We start from the raw sequence: 27,769 nt of genomic DNA on the forward strand, positions 1-27,769 counted from the left end.
TAAAGTAGCACTTAGTTCCTTTCTTATAGCAGCTGAATCCGCCTTTTGCTCATCTAATCTATCATTTAACTGAGTATTTACTGAATCTAACTTGGAAGACTTAGTTCTTGGCTTAAAGTAGCTGAATTTGCACTCTGTGCATCTAATTTTTCACTTAAAGTTGCAATTTGAGCATGTTCAGCTGCACTTTGGTCATCTAATCTAGCATTTAGTTGAGTACTCACTGTGTCTAATTTAAGACTTAGTGATTTAATTAAATTTACTACTTCAGTCCAGTCTGGCATTTCTTTTGTCACTGTCATGGCCATGGCTGGTTCTGATGTTTCCCCAGTTTTTTGAGAATTATCCATATTTCTTTTTTACTTTTAGATTGAGTTGTTGTTAAAAAAACTCTCCTCTGAGTATAATACCTATACTAAAAGTCTATTATTGAACAGTGTCCTTAACTTCACACTCAATTAATTGTCTTTCGCTCACCCAGCATAGAGTTTTAGGCTGCGTCAGTGAGCAGGTTTGGAATCGGCGCCGGTGAACAGCACGGGCATCGTCGGTGTCGGTGAACGGATTTGTAGTCGGCACCAATGAGCAGCAGCTAGCGTCATTCATGTTGGTTGCTGGTTGTGGGGTCCACACTCCCGCAATGTGTGTGTGTGTGTGTGTGTGTGTGTGTGTGTGTGTGTGTGTGTGTGCGCGCGTGTGCGTGTGCGTGTGCGTGTGCGTGTGCAGGCGCGCGCTGTGCTGTGCTTACTCTCCACGCTGGATCTTCATCGTTGAATAGATCTCATCGTAACTCTTCTTAGTCTAAACTGTTAAGATTTTTCCTTGCGTCTTTTTCTTGTATGGTATTTATTAATTTTCACCCCTTTTTACCATTTATGCAGAATCCAACTCTGTGAAACAATTTCCCTGCCTTGTTACTATTGGTTGCTATAGCAACTCACAATATTTTTTTATCTTGATTTCGTTTGTAATGTCCCCTTTCTTCGAGTCCTGATCATGTCGATCACCATGTTTGAACGGTTTCAGCGACAAGAGGAGCAGTGCAAAACTGGATTGCGAACTTCACACTTCTCTTACTACAGTTGACTTACTTGAAATGATTAGCTGATCCTCTTCTTTGGATATGTGGCTGCATTGATCTCCATAATTTCTTCTCCGAAGAAATAATGCTGGTTAGAGGAACCAAAAAATTACTATCACTCTCACTTGAAATAACTCGGTACTCTCATACTTGCAGTTCAGCTCAGATGTATTTTCCTTTCCACAAGTTTCATATAAGCATACAAACTCTTGCAAGTCAACTACACCGATACCCATTAGATACAATTAAATATAATCACAATTGCCTGGTTTTAACAACCAAATAATTTATAGGTGCCCCATGCGTCTTACTTCGTTCTGAACTAGGACATGAAGTAAGTTAAAAGTCTATAGTCAAATGTTCGTTTTTCTTTTCTTTTTTCCCCCAACAATCACATTCACTAACACAGCAAAGAATAGCATTTAATTACTGCGTGTCCTCTCACACAGTGTCTGTGGTTCTTGCGGCAAACACTTGTCGGTGTTGTTTGAGTGCTCCGCATATAGTCTTCTCATTTTGAACTTCCAACCTGCACACAGAAACCAGCAGCGCAGTAGATACGTTTCTGCTCTCTTGCTTTTAAAATATCAGGTGTTAGAGACGGTGGAAGGCCGAGTGTGTCTAGAATTTGCACCGAAATTCTCGAGTCACTAAAACATTGTCGACTGTCTTAGAGATACTTAGAGATGAATACTAACTGGTACAAGTTAGCGTCTTCTAATCCTCATAATACTTATAATATAAAGTGTAGTTACTAGATTACTCATCATTTCTCAGGTGTCTTCATTCTTAACCTCATCCTTTAATAAATAGTTCATTTTTTCATATTTGTGATTTTATTTCCATGCTAGAACATTCTCATTATGACAAGAGAATTATGTTTTATTGATTCTCTCTCTCAGTTGTCACATTAATTGATGTTCATGTGTTCGTCCATTGCTTCTCAGCTAATGTGGTAGGTGGTTTTCTGAGGCCCCCCTCCCCCCAGTATGTGACACAGCACTTAACTCTTCTCTCATGCTTATAGCACTACTGTAACTAACACCTCCCCTAGAAAAATCATAAATCCAGCCATTGTTTATAAGATTATAGTAAAAAGAAAGGAAAAAACCCATACAAAATCTTAAGAAATTCATTGTTGACACTTATTCATGTATCTACATTGCAGCTAGTGATTTATCAGTTTGTACTCTGTTAGTTATTGATTTTCTACAGTTGTTCATATTTGACAAGAACAGCTGACTGATGACAATAGGCCATTTTCCTGTGTTAAGATTGTTGATATTCGGATCGATTATAACATTTAAATAGCACTTATGGTCAGTATGCTCACAAAATATCTATTATTTTTGTGTAGTTAAAGTTAAAAAAACATTAAATATTACAATCTGTTCATGTTATTGAAAATGCTCTGTTATTGGCTGATGCTCTTGTGATGTCACAGGCTAGGAATAAGATGAAGCTATACGTGTGTTATAGGCGCATTAGTTGAAGTTATGAGGTTTTTACATGCTTTTACAAACAGTTCAGCTATTTAGTGATGGAAAACACAGCTACAACTTTTAAGTAACAGTAGAAAGGAATTTTGTCAATGCTGATAGTGGAAGCCTTGCAAAAGTTGATGCATTTATGCTCCACCCATTTAGAGCAGCAATATATGCAACAATCGACATCCTTTTCCCTGCTCGATGCAACATCATTAAACTTGCTCAAAACTGAGGAATTGTAGAACTACTGCAAATGGATCCTTACAATATAACTAGATTGTCAACTATCAGTCATGAGCTGCCAAAAGCACAACAAAATTATTCTTTGCAAAACTTAGCGATGATTTCCTGTGCAGGACACACTCAGCAGAGGTACTGAATGTGTCAGGCGATCTGTGGTGCAATGGATAGCACATTTGCCTGGACTGACACAGGTCACATGTTCGAATCCTCGAAGGGTAATATAGTTTTAAAAGCTTTACATGAAATACCAAAATAGCATTAGCAAGAAGTGATTGTAGCAATTGTTTCGACTAAGGGATGTTTTTATATAGCTTCACAATAGTCGTAATCTGAGAAATGGACAACAGAGAGTAAATGCATTTACTTTGTGAGCAAACAATTCACTTTTTTGCAAAGCATTGGTAGTAGTGAAGATATCACCAAACGTCCACAGTACAGCAAGGTGAAGAACTACGAGGTTATATGGAGAGATATAAAGCGTGTACAATGTGCAGGTGACACAAACATAAGGGCTGTGAGGATTGTGAGTGTAAACTAACTGTAGGGTCTGAAGCAGACTTGCTTACATTTTTATGTAAAAGCGATGAAACTGCAAAAGTTTAATCAATAAGGATCCTGGCTGGACAGTATGAAGATGAAAACACAGTTTCTAATAAAGTTAAAAGTATGTGGTCACATTAATTAGAAAATACCTTTTTGAACATGATGTATGTGAACAGCGATCACAAATATAAGCGCATATAAACACCAAGGAAAACACAATAATATTCTGAAACTTCCTGGCAGATTAAAACTGCATGCCGCACAGAGACCCGAACTCGGGACCTGTTGCCTTTCACAGGCAAGTGCTATACCAACTGAGCTACCCAAGCATGACTCACGCCTCGCCCTCACAGCTTTACTTCTGCCAGTACCTCGCCTCCTACCTTCCAAACTTTACAGAAGCTCTCCTGCAAACCTTGCAGAACTAGCACTCCCGAAAGAAAGGATATTGTGGAGACACAGCTTAACCACAGCCTAGGGGATGTTTCCAGAATGTTTTCTCATTCTGGAAACAATAATATTCTGTTTCTGATCGGTGTGGTTAAGTTTTGTAATTGTGATTTTGTTTTCATATGAGAGGACTGTCGAGTTGTTTTACAAATAAGTTAAAATGTTCTTGAAGGTTAGATTCAAATCGGCAATCTGTGGATATCATCTTATAAAATTCAACAGTTTACAATTCCAACAACTGAGCTACATAATAATTGTGGTGTAGTTAGTTAAAACGACAATTTTCACTTGAAGTTTAAAACGACAATTTTCACTAGAAGTTTAAAATGACAATTTTCACTAGAAGTTTAATTTTGTCGACTGATGCTATCCTCCATTGTAACAGTGTGAAAGCATATCTCAGAGGTAAATTAATGTTAAACTTCAGAGTGCAAGACATTTCTAATAAAGTGAGGGAACTTTGGCATTGACATGTTGTGGTATTCTGCCAGTACAGTGCAATCACTTTTTACGCACCACCCCATTCTTTGGAACAGCCGAAAATAATTTACCAGGAGTTTTTATGTATGTATAATGTGGTACTACACACGATTTGTAATCCATTCTCCAAAATATAAATTCCAAAACAAGACATCACTGTGAATTAGCTTTGAGACAGTAGGAGCAGTGAACTAGCCGTGGCGTCACAGGCATCATGCGACTCGAATGGAGCAGTTTAGTGGATGTCCAAATCATTTGAACTTCATTTCCATTTTTATAAAAGAATACTGAAATTCAAGAGGAAAAATGGCATGTTAGGAGCATAATATGACATAATTAATAATTTAAGACAATTTACAAAAAAAAAAAAAAAAAAAAAAAAAAAAAAAAAAAAAACAGTCTAATACACTATTGAAGGTTCTTAGCATTCTTCATCTAATGCATTTAAATGTTAACCATTGTACCATATCTATACATTTAAAATATTGCATTAAGTACCAAAATAATGCAACATTCATACAAAATATATGAAAGATAGATTTGAATTGAATCATATATTTTGACCGGTATAAATGCTAGTCACTTGTATATGAGATATCAGTATATGAGTAAAGATATCAGTATATGAGTAAAGATATCAGTATATGAGTAACTATGTGTACTCTTTTACAGTACATGTATATTCTGTGACATATTTGGCTGTTCCATATACCTGATTCTAGGACAGGATAGTGAGAGAGAATATTTATTAAAAGACCGTAGAAAAGAAAAAGAGTGAACAAACTGTTCCACAGAAAATGATAGTGTAAATAATAGATCAGTTAACTCTGGGCCTTACAAACATCACCCTGCTGAACTTTCTTAGATGGATGTTCTCCCAAGGGCATAAATCATTTTATCACATCTATGTTATACAGACCTTTATCTTGGTGTGTTGTGGGGTCTGCAAGATATAAAGCTGCTGAGTGTGGTGTGCTCAACATCCTGTGTGGTCCACAATACTTTGGAAAAAATTACTCATTTCTTTCTTTATATTGGAACTATGATGAATTCGAACAAGCACTAACTCATCAGTATTAAATGTTGGAGTAAGTGCTTTACTATTAAACTTCTGTATCCTCATATCTACATCTGTGTATAGATGTAGTTCTTTTGTCTTATGTATGTCTTCCAAATTTTCTTTGAGTGTAGATGGCCACTTAAATAATTTCAATAATGGTTCCCCAACAAATATTCTTCTCATAATTTCTGCTGGAGATAATCCAGTAGTCATGCATGGTAATTCATCAGAAATAAATAATTAATACATAATGTATTAGTATCCAAGGAAATGTGATTTGTATGGCCTGTTTTAGCTTTCTCAGATAATAGAGGGTAATTATGAAGAATAAGTAAATAAATAAATAAATAGTTCATTTATTACTGTCTGAAAATGGGGAATGAGTTGTACCCACGTTTATGGTATTGTGAACAATATGTTCTACATAGTCTCCCCAGTGCTTTCATGACCTGTTCACATGGGTTGGATTGCGGGTGGTATCTTGATATAGCTACATGTCTCACCATTCCCATGCAAGACACTCTTTGTTACTAATAAATTGTGAGCAAAAGTGGTTTTTGTATATCCCTGAAATGTTCCTGTAAACAGTGTACACAATGGGTGTATTTACTTACTTAATTAAATAAAGCCTAACATATTTTGACCACCATTCTAGAAGTGCAGAAATATACTGAACTCCACTGTGACTATGAGGTAGTTGACAAAAAAATCTATGGCAGTTCAGTCATGTAATGCCATATGTATTATAGGATACAACCTATAAGGGATACCTATATTATCTTCTTCCACCTTCTGACACACTTCACAGCATCATAAGACTTCTCAAATTTTTGAAATAATAGAATTTGTTCATGTGTTGTATACATTTTGGTATGGATAAACCGTATTAGATCTCTCAGTATATTTGTGGGATACACAGCCTTCAAGCTGTTTAAACTTCTTTTGCTTTACAAACCAAAGCATCTCGTTTATAGAACCATATAGATTGCTCTCTGGTTGTTCATAATGCTGTTTTCTCCTTACTTATCTTATCATCAAAATAAGTATTCTGTTTAATACTTACAACAAAATTTCTTACTTCATCATTTGTATAAGTTAATGAGAGGAAATTTACAGTGAAAATCACACCTGAGCCACTAGTCCTCATCATGTCATTCAAACATAGAGGAAATTAATATAATAGAGGGAAACATTCCACGTGGGAAAAATATATCTAAAAACAAAGATGATGTGACTTACCAAACGAAAGCGCTGGCAGGTCGATAGACACACAAACACAAACATACACACTAAATTCAAGCTTTCGCAACAAACTGTTGCCTCATCAGGAAAGAGGGAAGGAGAGGGAAAGACAAAAGGATGTGGGTTTTAAGGGAGAGGGTAAGGAGTCATTCCAATCCCGGGAGCGGAAAGACTTACCTTAGGGGGGAAAAAGGACGGGTATGCACTCGCGCGCACACACACACTTATCCATCCACACATATACAGACACAAGCAGACATATTTAAAGCACCTGCTAAACTGGTGAATGAAACTTTTTTTTACATTTCTTGGTTCCGTACATTCCTTAATTGCCCTCGTGTGTTCTGGGTCAGGTTTGATCCCGTATACGCCTACCAGATGCCCTAGGAACTTAACCTCTTCTCATCTGAAGTGGGATTTGGTGAGTTTAATCACAATTCCTTTCTTTCAAAATTTTGTAAGGCTTCAATCAATTTTTTACAATGTTCTTCCCAGGTCTTAGATACTATTAAAATGTCATCTACATATATCAACAACTCCTGTAGTAATTCATTCCCTAAGGCTTCATGAACCATGGACCTTGCCATTGGTGGGAGGCTTGCGTGCCTCAAAGATACAGATGACCGTACTGTAGGTGCAACCACAACAGAGGGGTATCTATTGAGAGGCCAGACAAACATGTGGTTCCTGAAGAGGAACAGCAGTGTTTTCAGTAGTTGCAGGGGCAACAGTCTGGATGATTGATTGATCTGGCCTTGTAACACTAACCAAAACGGCCTTGCTGTGCTGGTAGCGCAAACGGCTGAAAGCAAGGGGAAACTACAGCCGTAATTTTTCCTGAGGGCATGCAGCTTTACTGTATGGTTAAATGATGATGGCATCCTCTTGGGTAAAATATCCCCCCATTCGGATCTCCGGATGGGGACTACTCAAGAGGACGTCATTATCAGGAGAAAGAAAACTGGCATTCTACGGATCGGAGCGTGGAATGCCAGATCCCTTAATCGGGCAGTTACGTTAAAGTTAGATATAGTGGGAATTAGTGAAGTTCGATGGCAGGAGGAACATGACTTTTGGTCAGATGAATACAGGGTTATAAACACAAAATCAAATAGGGGTAATGCAGGAGTAGGCTTAATAACGAATAAAAAAATAGGAGTGCGGGTAAGTTACTACAAACAGCATAGTGAATCCATTATTGTGGCCAAGATAGACATGAAGCCCATGCCTACTACAGTAGTACAAGTTTATATGCCAACTAGCTCTGCAGATGATGAAGAAATTGCTGAAATGTATGAAGAGATAAAAGAAATTATTTAGGTAGTCAAGACAGACGAAAATTTAAGTCATGGGTGACTGGAATTCGAGAGTAGGAAAAGGGAGAGAAGGAAACATAGTAGGTGAATATGGATTGGGGGTAAGAAATGAAAGAGGAAGCCGTCTGGTAGAATTTTGCACAGAGCATAACTTAATCATAGCGAACACGTGGTTCAAGAATCATAAAAGAAGGTTGTACACATGGAAGAGTCCTGGAAATACTAGAAGGTATCAGATAGATTATATAATGGTAAGACATAGATTTAGGAACCAGGTATTAAATTGTAAGACATTTCCAGGGGCAGATGTGGATTCTGACCACAATCTATTGGTTATGAACTGTGGATTAAAACTGAAGAAACTGCAAAAAGGTGGGAATTTAAAGAGATGGGACCTGGATAAACTGACTAAACCAGAGGTTGTACAGAGTTTCAGGTAGAGCATAAGGGAACAATTGACAGGAATGGGGGAAAGAAATACAGTAGAAGAAGAATGGGTAGCTCTGAGGGATGAAGTAGTGAAGGCGACAGAGAATCAAGTAGGTAAAAAGACGAGGGCTAGTACAAATCCTTGGGTAACAGAAGAAATATTGAACTTAATTGATGAAAGGAGAAAATATAAAAATGCAGTAAATGAAGCAGGCAAAAAGGAATACAAACATCTCAAAAATGAGATCAACAGGAAGTGCAAAATGGCTAAGCAGGGATGGCTAGAGGACAAATGTAAGGATGTAGAGGCTTATCTCACTAGGGGTAAGACAGATACTGCCTACAGGAAAATGAAAGAGACCTTTGGAGAAAAGACAACCACTTGTATAAATATCAAGAGCTCAGATGGAAACACAGTTCTAAACAAAGAAGGGAAAGCAGAAAGGTGGAATGAGTATATAGAGGGTCTATACAAGGGCGATGTACTTGAGGACAATATTATGGAAATGGAAGAGGATGTAGATGAAGATGAATTGGGAGATAAGATACTGCGTGAAGAGTTTGACAGAGCACTGAAAGACCTGAGTCCAAACGAAGCCCCGGGAGTAGACAACATTCCATTAGAACTACTGACGGCCTTGGGAGAGCCAGTCCTGACAAAACTTACCATCTGGTGAGCAAGATGTATGAGACAGGCGAAATACCCTCAGACTTCAAGAAGAATATAATAATTACAATCCCAAAGAAAGCAGGTGTTGACAGATGTGAAAATTACCGAGCTATCAGTTTGATAAGTCACAGCTGCAAAATACTAACACGAATTCCTTACAGACGAATGGAAAAAGACTGGTAGAAGCGGACCTCGGGGAAGATCAGTTTGGATTCCGTAGAAATGTTGGAACACGTGAGGCAATACTAACCTTACGACTTATCTTAGAAGAAAGATTAAGAAAAGGCAAACCTACGTTTCTAGCATTTGTAGACTTAAGAGAAAGCTTTTGACAATGTTGACTGGAATACTCTCTTTCAAATTCTAAAGGTAGAAGGGGTAAAATACAGGCAGCGAAAGGCTATTTACAATTTGTACAGAAACCAGATGGCAGATATAAGAGTCAAGGGGCATGAAAGGGAAGCAGTGGTTGGGAAAGGAGTGAGACAGGGTTGTAGCCTCTCCCCGATGTTATTCAATCTGTATATTGAGCAAGCAGTAAAGGAAACAGAAGAAAAATTCGGAGTAGGTATTAAAATCCATGGAGAAGAAATAAAAACTTTGAGGTTCGCTGATGACATTGTAATTCTGTCAGAGACAGCAAAGGACTTGGAAGAGCAGTTGAATGGAATGGACAGTGTCTTGAAAGGAGGATATAAGATGAACATCAACAAAAGCAAAATGAGGATAATGGAATGTAGTCGAATTAAGTCGGGTTATGCTGAGGGAATTAGATTAGGAGTTTTGCTATTTAGGGAGTAAAATAACTGATGATGGTGGTCAAAGTAGAGAAGATATAAATTGTAGACTAGCAATGACAAGGAAAGCGTTTCTGAAGAAGAGAAATTTGTTAACATCGAGTATAGATTTAAATGTCAGGAAGTCGTTTCTGAAAGTATTTATATGGAGTGTAGCAATGTATGGAAGTGAAACATGGGCGATAAATAGTTTGGACAAGAAGAGAATCGAAGTTTTCGAAATGTGGTTCTACAGAAGAATGCTGAAGATTAGATGGGTAGATCACATTACTAATGATGAGATATTGAATAGAATTGGGGAGAAGAGGAGTTTGTGGCACAACTTGACAAAAAGAAGGGACCGGTTGGTTGGACATGTTCTGGGGCATCAAGGGATAACAAATTTAGCATTGGTGGTCAGCATGGAGGGTAAAAATCATTGAGGGAGACCAAGAGATGAATACACTAAGCAGATTCAGAAGGATGTAGCTTGCAGTAATTACTGGGAGATGAAGCAGCTTGCACAGTATGGGGTAGCATGGAGAGCTGCATCAAACAAGTCTCAGGACTGAAGACCACAACAACAAGGCTTCATCAAGAACCTTAATGAAAACTGAAAATGAGAGTGAGAATTTCATTCTGAAAATGAGATGTTCAAACTGAACTGTAAATCTAGAAACTGATACAATTTATCATCATATAAAAATGCTTTGTATGTTCATGTTATCTGTCAATAAAATTATGTCAAGTCCATTGAACTGAAATGCTTCCCTCGTTTGAATTCGGCTAGCAAATTGACTATTTGTACATGTCGGTCTCCTTCCATTTATGTGTATTTATTCAACATGCGAGCATTGAACACCAAATGTGGTCCTCCTGTAGCTTTCCTTACCACTAGCAGTGGATTATTGTGGACATTAAGATTTCTATCTATAACCTTGTTTTCTGCCATTTTATTTATTTTGTCTTCAACTGCTGCTCGCAAAACTAAAGACATGGGATATTATTTACAAAATGAGGATTCACCGTCTTTAGGTTTGAAATGACACACACAGCTTTGTATTAGTCCTGATTTGTCAGAAAATACATCTCAGTACTTCTGTAAGATATTATGTAAGTCTTTCTTCTGGTCTTCGGTTAAGAGATTAGACTTGTAAGCCTTATGACATAAATCTTCTCGAGCTATACATTCTCCTTCATTTATTTCATTACTTATATGAGTGTGTGTTACTAAATACACACTCATATATACCCTTTTATATTGTGTTGGATGGTTCACATAGAGACATTGTCCATGTTGCATATAAAAGATTTTGCTGTCGAAATCTAACTGTCCTGTATATTTTATTAACCAATTGATTCTTAATAATACCTGTAAGTTTACATTTTTGCCTGAACTTAAAATTATTTGTACTTAATGTTGTTTGAGTTTCTTCTCTGAAAATTCTCCCTTTAGTGACAGTTATTCCAGTGACATGCAACGGCACACCTCCCCCCCCCCCCCCTCCAACTGGCATCATGTGATAGTAACATGGGTTCTTAACATATACTAACTGTTCTTGCGATAGTAATGAGATTTCACTTCCTTTGTGCCTAATACAAAAGTTTTGCTTATTCTTCTTTTGAAAATTGTTTTTCTTCTACCAACTGATCCCTCACTGATAATATTTGACTAAACAAAGCCTATTTCTGTTTCTTTGGGCCTACTGCTGAAGTAGCACATCCTTGATTTTGGACCCCTCTCTAAGATGATCCCCCATTTTCCTACATTAAAATGGTTATGTTAGTTCATATCATTTTGATCAGAGTGAATTGTAATCTGGTTCATACTAGTGTCTACAACTTTCACAGGATATTTTGTGAAAAATTGAATATTCGCTTGTTGTGTAGTTTTATTATGTTTCTCTGGTACAGTTATTTTGGGATATATGACAATAATTACTCTCCTTTCATCCTGTTCTTCTGTTTGTATACAGTATTATATGGGCTGTAAGACACACATTAATTTTTAAGCAATTTAAAGAAAAAAACATTTTTACCATTTTTATAGTTAGATTGCAAAGCAAGATTAAACAAATTCGTAGTTTATAAAACTGAACTGTCCTTTAAAATCACTGAGAATTATCATCTGAACTTTCTTCTTCATCAATATCATCATCATCATCATCATCATCATTGTCAACTATGCTATTACTTTCAATTTATAGCCCACATTACGAAAGTAGCTGCTAACAAAAATATTATAGTGTTACTGATAACACACATAACTTTCAGTTAAAGTTCACTGACACTGTAGGTGGCAATGATGCATCATAGGCTAGACAGTGTTCCGTGTTTGTGATGGTGGGGTGGGAAAGAGACAGTGTTACCAAATTTGTGAATCACTGTAACTCGCAATCATCGCATGGGTGTACTGTTGCCACTAGTTGGCTCCATTGTTGCCAGATAGACATTTTTATAATAACTTCATGTATGACGCACCTGAGTTTGGGAGGCAATTCTTGAAAGAAAAAGGTCAGTAGCTCCTTCACATCCTTCCTCCTCTATGCAAAATCTCGTTCTGTATTACTGTGGAAGTTTCCCAACTAACACTTGTGCAAAATAGTTTTACTCTGATTGCATTAAATTCCATTCAGTATATTTCTTTTAGCCACCCCAAGAATTATTATAATACTTAAGTGTCTAAAAATTGTAACATCAATGCCTCCTGTTTACTTATAGACGGATATTTTCTTTTAAATTGTTCGTTAAAGTCTTCCCATTATTTAAAATCCTTGGAAATGACTGTTCCCCATTCTGTCATGTCACCGACTAAATAACTAAGTGCTCTTGGGAAAGCTCTAGAAAAGGCACGTAAGAAATACAGTGAAGTGCCAAAGAAACTGGTATAGGCATGCATATTCAAATACAGAGAGATGTAAACAGACATAAGATGGCACTGCAGTCGGCAATGCCTATATAAGACAAGAAGTCGCAGGCACAGTTGTTAGATCAGTTACTGCTGCTAAAATGGCAGGTTATCAAGATTTAAGTGAGTTTGAACATGGTGTCGTAGTTGGCGCATGAACGAAGGCAAACAGCATCTCCCAGGTAGCGATGAAGTGGGGATTTTCCCATATGACCATTTCATGAGTGAATATCACAAATCTGGTAAAACATCAAATCTCCAACATTGCTGCTGCCAGAAGATCCAGCAAGAATGGGACCGCCAATGACTGAAGAGAATCATTCAACGTGACAGAAGTGCAATCCTTCTGTAATTTGCTGCAGATTTCAATACTAGGCGATAAACAAGTGTCAGCATGTGAACCATTCAGCGAAACATCATCGATATGGGTTTTCATAGCTGAAGGCCCACACGTGTACTCTTGATGACTGCACGACACAAAGCTTTACACTTTGCCTGGGCCCATCAACACCAACATTGGACTGTTGTTGACTGGAAACATGTTGCGGGGCTAGTTTCAAATTGTATCGAGCGGATGGATACGTATGGGTATGGGGACAACCTCGTGAATCCATAGACCCTGCATGTCAGCAGGGGACTCTTCAAGCTGGTGGAAGCTCTGTAATGGTGTGGGGCATGTGCAGTTGGAGTGATATGGGACCTTTGATACATCTATATACAGCTCTGACAGGTGACACGTACGTAAGCATCTGATGCAGTTGGACAATTCCAGCAGGACAATGCGACACCCAACACGTCTAAAACTGCTACAGAGTGGCTCCAGGATGATTTTTCATAACTGATTTTCCTGTGTTATTATTGTACTTAGTATTTCCTCTTGGTTAGTCTATCAGCTTCACATTGCATTTTAAACACAGCTAATTCTGCATTAATACTATCCCATTGCACCTTAAGAACACCCTCTAATTTTTTAAACATTTCCTCTTGAAATTTAGCAAATAAAGCAGTCGCATCAATTCCATGTGTCTCACATGCCTTTTGATGTGTTGCGACTGGCTCAGAATATTACAAAACTTATAATTCTGAGTTTGCCACTACTTAGCAGTTGTGACAAATTTTATAATTTTAACACAGTTCATCTATGTCACTCCTTACCAATGTCTACTATGAACAAATCATAAAATTTTGTCATAAATTTTGGTTAATACATCTCACCATATGATGTAACTGTGTGCTGTGGTGAATCACAGTGTAGTTATCGGCACTGTGTGGACACTTTGCGTCATCAGTAATCTTCTCTTAAGAACAGATGTAAAATATTCCATGTCACAACTAGAACTGTATGTGCACAACTCATTTCTACACAGACATCGTCATCTTTAATGTTTTAATAATTTGAGTGCAGTTGTATAATGTATGCACTGCTAGATGTTCCATTGTTGACTTCTTGAATTTGACAACATACGTTCTTGAATATTTTTGTGAAATTTTTGTTTAAAACCTTCTTTTCATCTCTTTCTTTGCACCTTATCTTCTCGTCCTTCATTGAGGTTGCTAAATGAAATGTTTTGTGGCTTATTTTCCTACTGGGGGTGATAGGAATGGGTCATTGAAACCTTCCATCTGAGCTCTTATATTTTATTGGATTTTCCAATTCTCTCACATTTTCTGTCAGCTACCATACAATATCCATGCTGCAGGGGTTGTGCTATGCAGTGCCCTTGAACTGTGAACCAGCTTCCTCCCTTTGAACTTCGATCCACAGAGTTGAAGATACTGAAAGAGACATTTTTCTTGTATTCAGCAGAATGACACTCCCAGAGATGATGAACATCATGTATTTCCAATAACATACACTCCTAACATCTGACTGGTCGATTTCATAGGCATTAAATTCCAGATAGATGTTTTCATGAGTGCGTCTCACAAGAGACTCTGAACAATTTTTACAGTAAAATCTGAACTTCAGTTGTTTTGGCAATGATTTCTTTGACATCATGGGTGTCACCTGTGCTCCTTGCTCTTCACTCACAGCCCCATGGAGCAGTTAACTTACCCTAAGCAGGTAGAAGCACAAGTCTGCTGCTTTCATCACTGATAGCACAGGACCACTACAACTACAATCTGCACAAGCCATTAGAAACTTCCCAAAAGTGGGACACTTTGTACTTACTAGCTACCTTAATGCACAAACATATTTCATCAGGCAATGGAGAGCAAGGACATGGAACACCTCATTCTACGAATGACGTGTCGCACCTCGTTCTACGAATGACGTGTTAAACTTCAAAAAAAGTTCATAGATCTGCCATGGGTACTTACATAACACTTTCCTATGTCAGTGTTTTCATGGTCCATCTAAAGATATCATTCTGGCCACATAGATACTGCACCTTTCACCTAGTCCATTTTCAGAAACCTTTCATTTGTAAGAGATTCTATTCTTATCCCTCTAGAATCTGAACATTTTTCTCTCTTTCAATTTATCTTGTTCCCTTTGAGAGTGCCTAATTCCTTGATGTTCATCTCCACGTCAGCAGTGGCTCTTACAGAGCCTTTGTTCACATCAGATTACTGATTACCAGCAGGATCTGCAATTCAACAACTGTCATTGATTACACAATAAAACATACCTCTCACAGTCCTCCTCAGGGTATACTAAAAGTCTTTATGAGCTGTTTATAGGTTGCAGGCACCACCCCTCCACTAAATAGAGCTCCTTACCCATACAACATGCTGCTGAGCATAATATGGTTGACTTTAATGGCACCTTAATAGTCCCCCTGTTACTTTTCTACTCCACACTAAGACTTCCATATTTCCATTTAGTGTCTCCTTTTCCCCCCTTTTCTCATTCTGGATCCTCAATCTTCCCCAGTATTCCTGACAGTTTCCCTACGTCTTACTGCTTAGGTGTTTGCATGGCACAAATCCATTAATACATGTACAGTCCCTATCACCTACTCCAGCCAAGAGCTCTCAGCCAAAATCACTACTCAGGTTGACCCTTCCACTCTGCATCAGTGTGCATGATACAGAATTTCATAACAAATTAAAACTGTCATACCAAGATTTCAACCAGGATCCTTACCTTTTGTTGCTATCAGTTGACATTTCCTGTGGGAGGTAAGAGTTCAGATTTGACTCCAGATCTGACATACTGTTTTAATCTGCAAGGAAGCTTCAAAAGCACCATTTAATTTAGTGGAATTTCTTCTTATTAATTCTTAATTTATAGATATCAAAATCTTTTGTGGATTTTCTTTTACTTAATAGAATTTGCTATTTATTTAGCTTGTAACTTATGTTTGTAACAGGCATTCAGATGTTACTGCTATTTTATGGTTTCTATTTTTGCCAAATTGAAATAAAGGTATTTGCAAATGAAAAATATCTATCACTATTTAATATATTTTTTATGACGCTATGGCATGAGCATGATGCATTGCTATAACAGGGTTTCAGCAGGCAGTGGTCTTGTTCAGACAGCCAGATGATAAAAAGAGAGAATAAAGAATCATTGTAGAATGTATGAAATCTGTTACATAATATTTTTGTCCTGCAGTCTTTTGCTTTTTGCCATTTGTACCTGAGAATTATCAAAGAAGATACAGATACAGCTACCACTTTCTCAGTGCAAAGATAAGTCTATTTCTGTGTAGTTATTTAGCCCCAGGGATTAGATACTAATATACAAGAACAAACATCTTATGCATGTTGTAAAAATACTGTATGTTACATTCTTATCCTCTTTGCTAACTAGGTTCTCTCTTAATGTGACATTTACTGAAAGTTTCTCACTTGATTTACACACTACTGTGAGTCAGTCTGGTTACAGCTCAACAATACAGTATTAAGAGTAATAATCCAGCAGTTGAAGCAATTGTATGTTTCCTGTCTGTGTGAGAGTGGATGTGTGTAAAGTTGTCCAGGTGCAGTGTGTGTGTGTGTGTGTGTGTGTGTGTGTGTGTGTGTGTGTGATTGCCAAGCCTATCAATATTCAGTAGTGAAATAGGTTGGATTCGAATAGATATTCAACTATATATTATCAAAGTTTTTATATCAGTATTAGAGAAGGGAAGTTGCTACTCACCATATAGCGGAAATGCTGAGTCACGATAGGCACAACAAAAAGATTCACATAATTATAGCTTTCGGCAATTAAGGCCTTTGTCAGCAATACACACACACACACACACACACACACACACACGCGCAAATGCAACTTGCACACACATCTACAGTCTCAGATAACTGAAACAACAATGCCAACAGCAGCACCAGTGCATGATGGGAGTGGCGACTGGGTGGAGGTCAGGAGGAGGCTGGGGTGGGAAGGGGGAGGGATAGTATGGTGGGGGTGGTGGACAGTGAAGTGCTGCAGTTTAGACAGAGGGCAGGAGAGAAGGTGGGGAGGGGGGGAGGAAGTAGCGGAAAGGAGAGAAATAAAAAGAAATTAAAAGACTGGGTGTGGCGGTGAAATGACAGCTCTGTAGTGCTGGAAAAGTTTTTATATGTCAGAACAGAGAATTATTTTAGTGTTGCTGCAGAACTGTTACATAATAAACAGTACGAATGTTGTGGTAACAGTGAAGTGTATTTGAACTGTTACTGCAGTTAGTCAGATATGAAATAAAACCATAATATTTCAAAATTAACTTCTGTAGTACCCTAGTCAGAAAGCTTATTGATGATGTAGCTCTGCACCTCTTGGGGCCAGCTCAAATGTGGTAATTTAATATGAACTATAGGTGTTTATTCATACTTTGTATGTTACTTGAATATTCATATAGTGCATTTAATTAATTCTGGCAGGTAGATGACCGTGATGCGCACCGAAGAACAGCTTTGCATGTTGCAGCTGGAGCAGGTCATGCAGCTGTTGTGTCAGCTTTGCTACAGAATGGTGCTGATGCAGATGCCTCAGATTCAGAAGGAGATAATGCATTGCATATTGCTTGCCGTGAAGGTCAACTAGGCACAGCACGTGTACTTCTTACTGAATCACAGCTGGATGCCGAGGTGAGAATAAATATCACATCTTGTTTTCTCTTAACACACTGTACTGGTTATTTCCTTGGTATATTCCAAGTTTTCGTAAATAGTGGAGAGAAAAAAATATTGAAGGTGAAGGATCCCAGTGTGCAATTTTCAAAGTACTAAACAAACACTCTTCTGACACGTTTGTTACAAGGGAAAATTAGAGTAATTTTTGTTGTTTTTGTTAATGCTGTGAGAAGTGCTGTTACTGTTTCTACTGGATTGCTAAGTATTGTGTTTGAAAGTGGTCTTAATGTTGAAAGGCTAACTGTTAGTTCATATCTGAGTAGTAGTTTAGCCACATTGCTAAATGCATGAAACTGGCAGTATTGGACGTCACTAATTGTCATTATGCAGATGCCTCTCTTATTTTATTGGTATTGTTTTGTACTATGATATTTGAGTGTGTTGGCTATATCTGTACATGGCACATTATGAAATAAAATATGCAGTACATGGCGTATGTGTATATTAATGACTGCCTGGAGTATGACTTTCAGTGAGTTCAGAATAACACATCACAAACATCAAATTACATTCCATTATATTCTGAAAATCCTTTGGCAAAAATAACCAGTTTGTATTTTACGTTTGATAACAACTAATCACAAATCTGTTGGTAGAACTAATTATTGATTGTTCACAATTGTACGAGTAAGTAATTGTTTTCTTTTAAAAAAAATTAAAATAAAAAAAAACACCACCAGTACTGCTAGAAAGTTTGTAACTACTGGCTTAAACTGTGGGTAAACACATTTATACACAACACAAGCAGCACAGTTCAGTTTAGTAGAGCTACTAAAAGTTCTCAATGATACGGTCACAAATATCTTCATAACAATTAAAGTTCATGTGCACATAAACAATGCAAGCAACAACATTTTCCATTTGTCAGTGAGTACTGTACAGTACAAATACTATCATCTGATTCTTTATAATATTCAAACCACATTGCAATGAAGCATTAGTAGAAATGTTCCCACTTTCTAGATAACAGAATTTACGTCAAGACAAAGTACAGTCCAGGTCTCACGCAGTCCCTCCATATGCTGACTGCCTCATGTCTGTGCTGGTGACAGTGTCTAGTTCTGGAATTCCTCAACTCAAATTACAAGTGCTGATGTGCTTCTTGAATGTCCAAAAATTGTGCACTCACAATTGTATTCGATTTTCGTTCACACAAGCTGCTACAGTAGGATAATTGATTTGTCATTCTTGAAAGTGAAGAACATATTTCAAAAGTGAAGTATTTCTGCTACATTAAAGTTATGTGCTTTCTCACCAGGTTTTTTGGCTTCTATTATCCAGTGCCTATGTTGGTATTTTTTCCCTTGAAATGTGAATTAAGCAGCTTTTTGGTTCAGATCATCCCTTTCCCCCTGCCATTTCCAGCATTAATTTCAGTCTCTCTGTCAAGTCTTACTTTAATATCAGCTTCCTGAATTAAAATGCCAGCAGCAGTTTAGAAAATTTGTTGTTTAGGAAACTTGTTATGCTTATTCATGTTCAATTTGCCTCTGGGAGGATCAAAATTTGTATATCAAGTGACTGCCCTTGGTTTGTGCAGATTGTGAAATTTAAAAACTTATTGTTGTGGAAATACTGCATGAAAAAGAGAGAGAGAGGGGGGGGGGGATTTAATTTTTGTAGTTGCCATTTAAAAGTATAGCTTAGCATTTACTTGGTTTTAATCTTTGTAGATTAGTTGGGTTGTGAACTACCTCCCTGCAGGTTTCACCAGAAGTAAAATGGATTCTGAGCAAAAGGGAGACAAACTGTCAAACAGCTCTAAAACACCATCAGATCTAGTCTGAGCACATTGAAATTAGCTGTTTATTACTAAGTTAATGTTTTAACTTAAGATTGGCTCTCAGTTCTCTACTAAGCAAAAGTGATGTGGATGTGATAAGGTCAAGACCTAAATCACCTTAGACGAACGTCACAGTAGGATTTAAATCTCATTTATCTTCCATCCATCAGGTTATCAAGGAGATGTTCATATTGATGATTGCAACTTTAGATTGAACAAAATCTTGACAAATTTCTACGTGTGTACTTCTCGTTATTATCATTATCATCCTCATCATCATAGTCATCGTCCATAGTCTTACTGATTGTTACAACCTGTCACTTCATAAATAACATACTAAGTTCTTGGGAAGTAGGGCTACAAATGAAAGGCATATTTAGGACCATCTAAATTTTGTACAAAAAAGCTAAGTAAATAGCACTTGATATTGACATGCTCACGTATTACCGTGTATTACTAGCAGCTAAATGCAAATTGGTTGTTATCTTCAATTCCACATCACATTTTATTTTTTACAGGCAGCAAATCTGAAAGGAAGAAATCCTCTGCATGAACTTGCAAGGGCATCAAAGGACACAGCAGCTGGGATTGCTGAATTGTTCATCGAATGTATGCCGCGTTACCCACTAGACAAGCCAGATCTTGATGGCAATACAGGTGAGAAAATCTGCGAACTTCTTGACCTCATCTGCAGCTCTTAACATTATGGGCTCTTAACAAAACTTTGAAGTAAAAGTGGAAAAGTGAACAACTTTGTAGTTCAATAGTTATTTTGTGTATTACTCAGCAAAGTGAGGAGTGAAGTGATAAAAAAAAGAATTTGCCTTTTGTGTGTGCACTATGGGATTTTAGTAACTGGAAAAAGGAACTCCATGTATTTTGTTAGTAACACTTCAAAAGAATAGTAATGAATATAACTGTTCACTGCAGCTGAGTAGAGGCAGGCAATGAGTGAGAACAAGAGATGTAGCAGTTCACAGTTGAGTAAAAATTAAGTTTGAATGTCCAGGAGCAGTTTTGGACTGCTCATCTCACCCACAGCAATAACTGCTGAGCAACAAAGAGATGCTATACCATATTCTCCTGGTATAATATGACCCTGATTATAAGACAACCCCGTTTTTTTCCGATAGGCTCCTTGTGAAAAATTTATTTTTAACATATTCTGAAATGAAGCGGATGAAGTTGTCTCTTGCTGGTGGCCATATGATCCCAACAGTCTCTGTGAAAGGAAAATCTTCATTTAATGCAGAGAGATATGTCCCTCAATTTTTTTAATGTGGGTTGCAGGTCTGTGGATGGATAAGTGTGAAGAATGGGGATGGCAGATGACTGGATTACCTGCCATCCACTAGTAATACCTCCACATCGACAGTTGTCACCCCTCCGTACCAAGAAGTCCCTACCATACAGCCTAGCCACCCTGGCCGTCGCATCTGCAATGACGAGTGGTCCCTCTCGAAATATACCGAGTGCCTCAGTATGCCTTTACAGACAATAATTACCCTCCCAACCATATAAAAAAAAATACCAACAACAACTCCCATGCCTTATTTTCCCATCACCCACCACCTCTTAAAGACCCACCATCCAACCACAGAGGAGCATTCTCCTTGCGACTCAGTACCACCAAGGACTGGAGCTGATTTAGACTACCTCTCGTCATGTTCTGAAATGAGAAGTTCCCTACCCACTCTTCCCACAGTGGTATTCCACTGCCCACCGGACCTACACAAGATCCCTGTCCATACCTACACAGCCCCAGCTCTCAACCCCTTGCCTCATGGCTCATATCCCTGTAATAGACCTAGATGCAAGACCTATCCCTTACATCCTCCCATCACCACCTACTCCAGTCTGTCACAAGCATCACCAGGTAAGGCTACCTCTGAAACCAGTCATGTGATCTACAAGCTAAGCTGTAACCTTTGTGCTGCATTCTATGTCGGCATGACAACCAACAAGCTGTCTGCATGAATGGCCACCGACAAATTGTGACCAAGAATAACTGGACCACTCTGTTGCCGAGCACACCGCCAAACACAATGTTCTTCATTTCAGAGATTTCTTCACTTCCCACCACCACCAGCTTTCCTGAAATGTGCAGGTGGGAACTACATTTCTGTAACCCTCCTGGCCTCGACCTTCATTAGTCATTGTCCTTACCATCTAGCCGATTCCCTGTTTCCATTCCAGCACTACACAACCCTCTATTCCACCAGTGCACCCAATCTTTTTCCTTCTCCCCTTTTCTGCTACCTCCTCCATCTCTCCCCCACCCTTCGTCTAACCTCCCAACTGCACTTAGCTGCCCTATTCTCTCTCCACCTCATCCCTGATTGCTCCCACTAGCAGCACTTTTACCATCCCACACCCCTGCCCTGCTATCCCTAACCCCCCCCCCCTCCCCCCCCCTCTCTCTCTCTCTCTCTCTCTCTCTCTCTCTCTCTCTCTCTCTCTCAAATTTTTAACTCCCACACTTGCCTCCAGTACTAATATGGTGATACCTTGATGTCTCAGAATTTGTATTAACAGATCCCTGCTTTTAGTCAATTTATGCCATAAATTTCTTTTCACCTCAGTTTTATCCAGTATCTCCTCATTTTTGTGATCTGCTTATGTATGTATGCTTTATAACACCACATTTCAAAATCTTCTGTTCTCTTTTTGTCTGAATTTCATATTATTTTACTTAAAAAAAATGGAAAGGATAGATCGCAGCTCACCGCATAGAGGAGGCATTGTAGAGGAGTTGTTGGCGGACAAAATGAAAGAGACTGCTAAAATATTAATCTTTCAGACAAAGTCCTTCTGAAATCTCTCTCTCTCTCTCTCTCTCTCTCTCTCTCTCTCTCTCTCTCATGCAAGGCTACACACCAGAAAAATGCATCAAAGAACTTTGCCATTTATGCAAAGTGCTTCCAATAATTATTGAACTTTTGGATGGCAGAAATACATTCATTAATTTGGACTTCAGAATCCTAATTCCCTTCACAGTAGTCTCCGTGGTAATGCATGTGCTTCTCAGAGTGATCCCATCATTTTTTGAGACACTTCTGGAATGCATGGTTTGGAATGTTTATCAGCCAGGTTGTCACATTTTGCATGATGTCTTCTCTTGACTCTCAGTGTTCCTTTCAGGGGTATTCCCAGCTTGTGTAATAACAAAAAGTCACACAGAACCATGTAGGAGGAGTAGGGAGCTTGACTAACCACAGGAATGGTGTGTTTGGTGAGAAAAGTCTGAGTCAGTCATACAGAGTGGGTGAGTATGTCATTATAAAGGAGCTGCCATGCACAAATTGTTGGTCAAAATTGAAGGGTCAATCCAGTGCTTACCCCTATCTCATTTGCAGGTCGTATACTGTGACATGATGGTCTTCTGTGACTAAAACCTGCTTTTCCTCAATTACATTATCATTTTGGTTAGTTGAGGGTCTGCCTGAACACAGGTTACTGTCACTGATGTGTGGCCTTCTTTGAAGTGATTCTACGACTCCTTTATCCATCAGTTTCTCATGGCATCATCCCCAAAAGCCTCTTGAGTCTTGCAAATGGTTTCCACTGGGAAATCAACAAGCTTTTGACCAAATTTGGTGTGTCATTTTACAATGTGCCGAAAGCCATCAAGCACTCACTATACCATAGACACTCATAGCCAGAATGCCAGGGACTGATACTTCTTAGTGGTGGGAAAAAATTCACAAGTGTGCATGAATGTCCACCACAACATTTCCACCAAAGAAAGTATCCTGTGCTTCATAGGTCTGTTCAGGAAAAAAAAGTGGGCTGGTACTTTCTGGACAAACCCTGTATTTATAATGGATGTTAACAAGTTTTTCATTTTCAGAAACCTGATTTTTCCCATTTCATTTTATACCCTCTCTTCTTCCACCACTGTCATTTATTTTACTGACCTTATAACAAAAATAATCAGCTACTTCTAATATCTCATTCGACTACTCTGAAATTCACAATCAGGTGATTGGCTGTGGGTATGTCGAACCAATTTGCTATTTCTCTGCCATTCCTTCAAATACCACATGGGAAAAATGAACACACAAATTTTCCAGTGCGAGCTCTGATTTATCTTATTATTTTATAAGGGGCAGTCAAGTGAAAATGAGACATGTGGAAAAAAATGTAAGTAAACTGTTTATTATTTCAATTGCCCACAACTGTTAACCCATTTATCCTACTGAGAGATGAGATGGTCAGTGCCTTCATGTAAAAATATCTGCAGTTGCTTAATGTAACAATCCCCAGGGTAATTTTCTCTGTTCCAGATTGACTCTGTTGATGTCTGCCTTAGTATTAATGAATTGCTTGACACCAGTTTTTATCGATATTTATGTAATTTTGATTCTGTTGATGTTGGTCTCTCTGTTAATAAATTGCTTGATACCACTTTTTGTTGATAGTTGTGTAATTTTTAGCTTTTTCTGGGGAACTGTTTTTTATTGTATTTATCCATTATTTCTATGGCTTTATCCTATTGGGTAGTTGTGAAAATATTTGGTATGCTTTGTATACAGATATATGTTCATTCTGAAAAATCCAGGTGTTGTTACACCCAACTTATACATTAGATAAAAATAGTTATTTAAGTTAATACTAATTATACATAATTTACACTAATGTGTAAATCTGTATTTTTCTGATGAGCATAGTTAATGTCACAGAATCGATCAACATAAAATCTTTGGAAATCATTTGCTATACGAGTGTCTTTGGTCATAAGTTGATTCCATGCGCAGCAGTTGGTGTAAAGTAACGATTATAGCTCCACTGAGTTATGTTTCATCTCAGTTTTGTAAAGCAAAGTAATGCCATGCATTAAAGATGTAAATCTGATCTGAAGAACTATGTGATGAAAAGTATGTCAAGGAATACATTTGCCACAGTTAAATGTTTGGCCAGAGCGCGCCGTTTGTGTGTGTGTGTGTGTGTGTGTGTGTGTGTGTGTGTGTGTGTGTGTGTGTGTGTGTGTGTGCGTATTTAAAATATTAATAATACAGTTGGATGTTGCCTAAATTACGATGAATGAAATGGAGGGTGAAGCTTTGACAATGCCAGCCACTCGTGCTGGCGAAGGGTCAGTAAAATCATTAGATGAATGTTGGTCGAAGAACCCAAGACAGAACCCAGTAGGCAGTTTGTCAACAAGTGGCTACAAAAGCCTTAACAATTTTGAAATAAAAATAAAATTTCACCTGATGAAGGCCCAAGAAGCCAAAAGCCTGTTCATGACCAAATAAATATAATTTTACACAACTTTAAGTCGTCGGCACATGGACCATGCTGTCGAACGTTAACGTTGAGCGTGCCAAGTTCAACGTGCTGCTGAACGCTCAGGAACGATGCTACTTGTGCATACGGCATGTGGGCCCCAACGTGGTATACGCGATCGCAACGCATTCCAGTGGCAGTTTGAGGGATGTTTCTAGTTCATAAATCACACTGTTTACTCAACAGGCGCACGTAAAATTACCAACTTAGCTCTATTAAAATGCACATTTCCTCCATCGTCCACGAAAGGGAAAGTACCATGTCCAATCAATAAGGACACAGGCTTATAAAAGTTCCATTACAAACAGTGCGATACAAATTTGGAATACTTCTCCACATAAGATAAACATTATTTCATTATTCCCACATTTTAGTAAAACCCTGCGGTCAGTCTTACTTGATCACTGTTCCTACCCAGTAGTAGAATCTTTGCAACATGTGAATTACGAAGCATAAAAGAAAAAGGAGCAAAATATCTTTATACAAGTAGCGCAAGCTGTCCTGTAGATTAAGCCAATAGAACAAAAAAAAGGTGAACTTACATTTACATAACATCAAATATTATAGCATATACTTATATTAAACTAATAATAAAGTATCAGAACCTAATAAAAACGCGAATGTTAGGGAAAAGAAATCGGAAGTGTTGAGACGCGAACCACCACCTCAACAAAAATTCATTACTGGACAGAGATGCTACTCATTACGCTAAACCAACAACATGCTCCTGCCACTTAATCATACTATTTTACGCCATACTAAAAAACATTAAGTGTAGATAATTGTGTTACTAATTGAAATTTAATTATAACAAATTGTATCAAGAACAATGCGTTTTGGGTGCATCTTCGGTGTGTCGCTGCCTTCAAATAGCCTACTCTCATAATACGCAAGTTACAATAATTATTTTGCCACAAATATGATGTTTCTCATTATTTTATTGGAACGAATCACACAAATAACAATGGGTTTTCCAGTGATTATCAATTTTCTGGTGCTCAGAAGCGGCATATATACATATAGGCTTGAAATGAATGCCAATATGGCGCCTCGTAACTCTGTACTGAAGGGAGGCGGCATGCTTGTGACGTAGGTGGCGTTGTGCCACCTCATTGGTCAACGCTCAGATGCACGCTCAGAATATCTGACCTGCCAGATATAGGAAAGATTTCCCGAACGTGCTATTCCATGCTATGACGTCAGAAACTCGGCACGCTCAACGCTTAACGTTCGGATGCACAGTCCGAGTGCTGACGGCTTTAGGTGGTGTTCCATTTTTAAAGTAAAAAAGTATACTTGAGAGTGTTAAAGATTCTTGAGACACTTGTCTCAGGGGCTTCCAGCTGTCAACACTTGCCTTCAAATAGTATTCCGTGTTGGTACAAATTGTATAACAGTGCTGAATATGTGGCATGTGGTAGTTTAATCATTTCAGATTTATGACTGTTGCTTATTGTCTGATGTCTGCTTTTCATTAATGTATGTGCTTTCTGTATTCTAGCCCTTCTTTTGGCATACATGAAAGGCAACGGGAATCTATGTCGTACACTGGTGAGATCTGGTGCTTGTCTTGGTGCTATGAACAAGGATGGTATTACAATTTTCAACTACCAGGTTGCAACAAAGCAGCTTCTTCATAGGTTTGTAACTTTTCAGCCAATACATACTGCTCAAATTTGCTATTTGTTTATCCTATTCTCAAAGTTACTGATACTGAAATGAGACAAGATAACTTGGGGACAAGAACCAGCAGGAGAGGCATAGTGAACGGATCTAGGTTCATTTCCCATCATAAGACATTGCTTTACTTTGAGAAGCTAGATTACCAGCAACATGTCCTGCTGTGGAGTAGCTTTCTTAATTTAGGTTGGTTGTGTGCTGCCTTGTCTTGTCAACTGTGAATTGTTTTGGATGTAACCATATTTTATGGAATAAATTAGGTGAATATGATGAGCACACAGTAATCTCTCCTTCCTCACTTAGGCCCCTGTCTGTTTACACAGTTATTTCTTCCGTTTTATCTCATTTTAAATCAGAGCATCTAAAGAAATGAAAGTCGTAAATTAAAACTTTGTTTTAGAGGTATGAAAGCAATGTAGAGGAAAGCTAGAGAAATGGACAGCATCAACAATGGAGAAATGGACAGCATCAACAATGAACTCCTAAAATACGTTGCAGTTTGTCTTGACCTGAGACTGCTAAGTCACTTCAGTATGGTTGGTAAAGGAGAGTCATAACAAGAGCAAGGCAACAAGTTGTTTAAAAAAGGAGACTGAGGTAACTTCCAGAGTTATAAGGGTTTGGATACACCACATAAGGCTTACATTAGGATCTTGAACAGCAGTTTAAAAGTAATATCAGATTGCTTTTTATGTTAAGAAAAAATGGGTTTCTGTAGAGAAATATTGGCAACATACATGGTATTTGTAATGAAGATGATCACTGAAAAACAGACAGAATATAATCAAAAGACACAGTTTACTGTAGAACATAACAAACAAAAGAGGGTACCCACTCTATATGATAAATTCTTTAAGAAGCTATGCTAAAACACAACAATCAATTATACATAAATGGAGAGCTAGCAGCACCTTTCTTCACTAGCAGAGGGGTCAGAAAAGACTAAAACATGATACTCACAAAGAAAACTATGGCTTTTATAGAAAAGGACCCCATTATAGCAGTAGTGAACATTGCAGTAATAACATAGGTATGCCATTTTAATTAGAAAGTGATGTCACATGTATGACAAATACACTACTGGCCATTAAAATTGCTACACCAAGAAGAAATGCAAATGATAAACTGGTATTCATTGAACAAATATATTATAATAGAACTGAGATGTGATTACTTTTTCACGCAATTTGGGTGGATAGATCCTGAGAAATAAGTACCCAGAACAACCACTTCTGGCCGTAATAACAGCCTTGATACGCCTGGGC

The 27,769-nt window shown here is 38.0% G+C and overlaps 1 protein-coding gene across 3 annotated transcripts in view; it reads left to right on the forward strand.

Moving 5' to 3' along the window:
• LOC126203252 (rabankyrin-5) overlaps window positions 1-27,769 on the forward strand; it is a 621,526-nt gene that overhangs the window by 357,696 nt on the left and 236,061 nt on the right. The window contains exons 19-21 of one of the 3 annotated variants that reach the window (XM_049937506.1): window positions 17,501-17,707; window positions 20,054-20,192; window positions 26,326-26,464. The exons of 1 other annotated variant lie outside the window; for it this stretch is intronic. In XM_049937506.1, coding sequence (XP_049793463.1) covers window positions 17,501-17,707; window positions 20,054-20,192; window positions 26,326-26,464 — 485 coding nt within the window. The remainder of the gene's footprint in view (window positions 1-17,500; window positions 17,708-20,053; window positions 20,193-26,325; window positions 26,465-27,769) is intronic. One more of the 3 variants, XM_049937508.1, reaches the window with a different exon arrangement.

Source organism: Schistocerca nitens, chromosome 9 (genome assembly GCF_023898315.1).
Source record: "Schistocerca nitens isolate TAMUIC-IGC-003100 chromosome 9, iqSchNite1.1, whole genome shotgun sequence".
Taxonomy (NCBI): Eukaryota; Metazoa; Arthropoda; class Insecta; order Orthoptera; family Acrididae; genus Schistocerca; species Schistocerca nitens.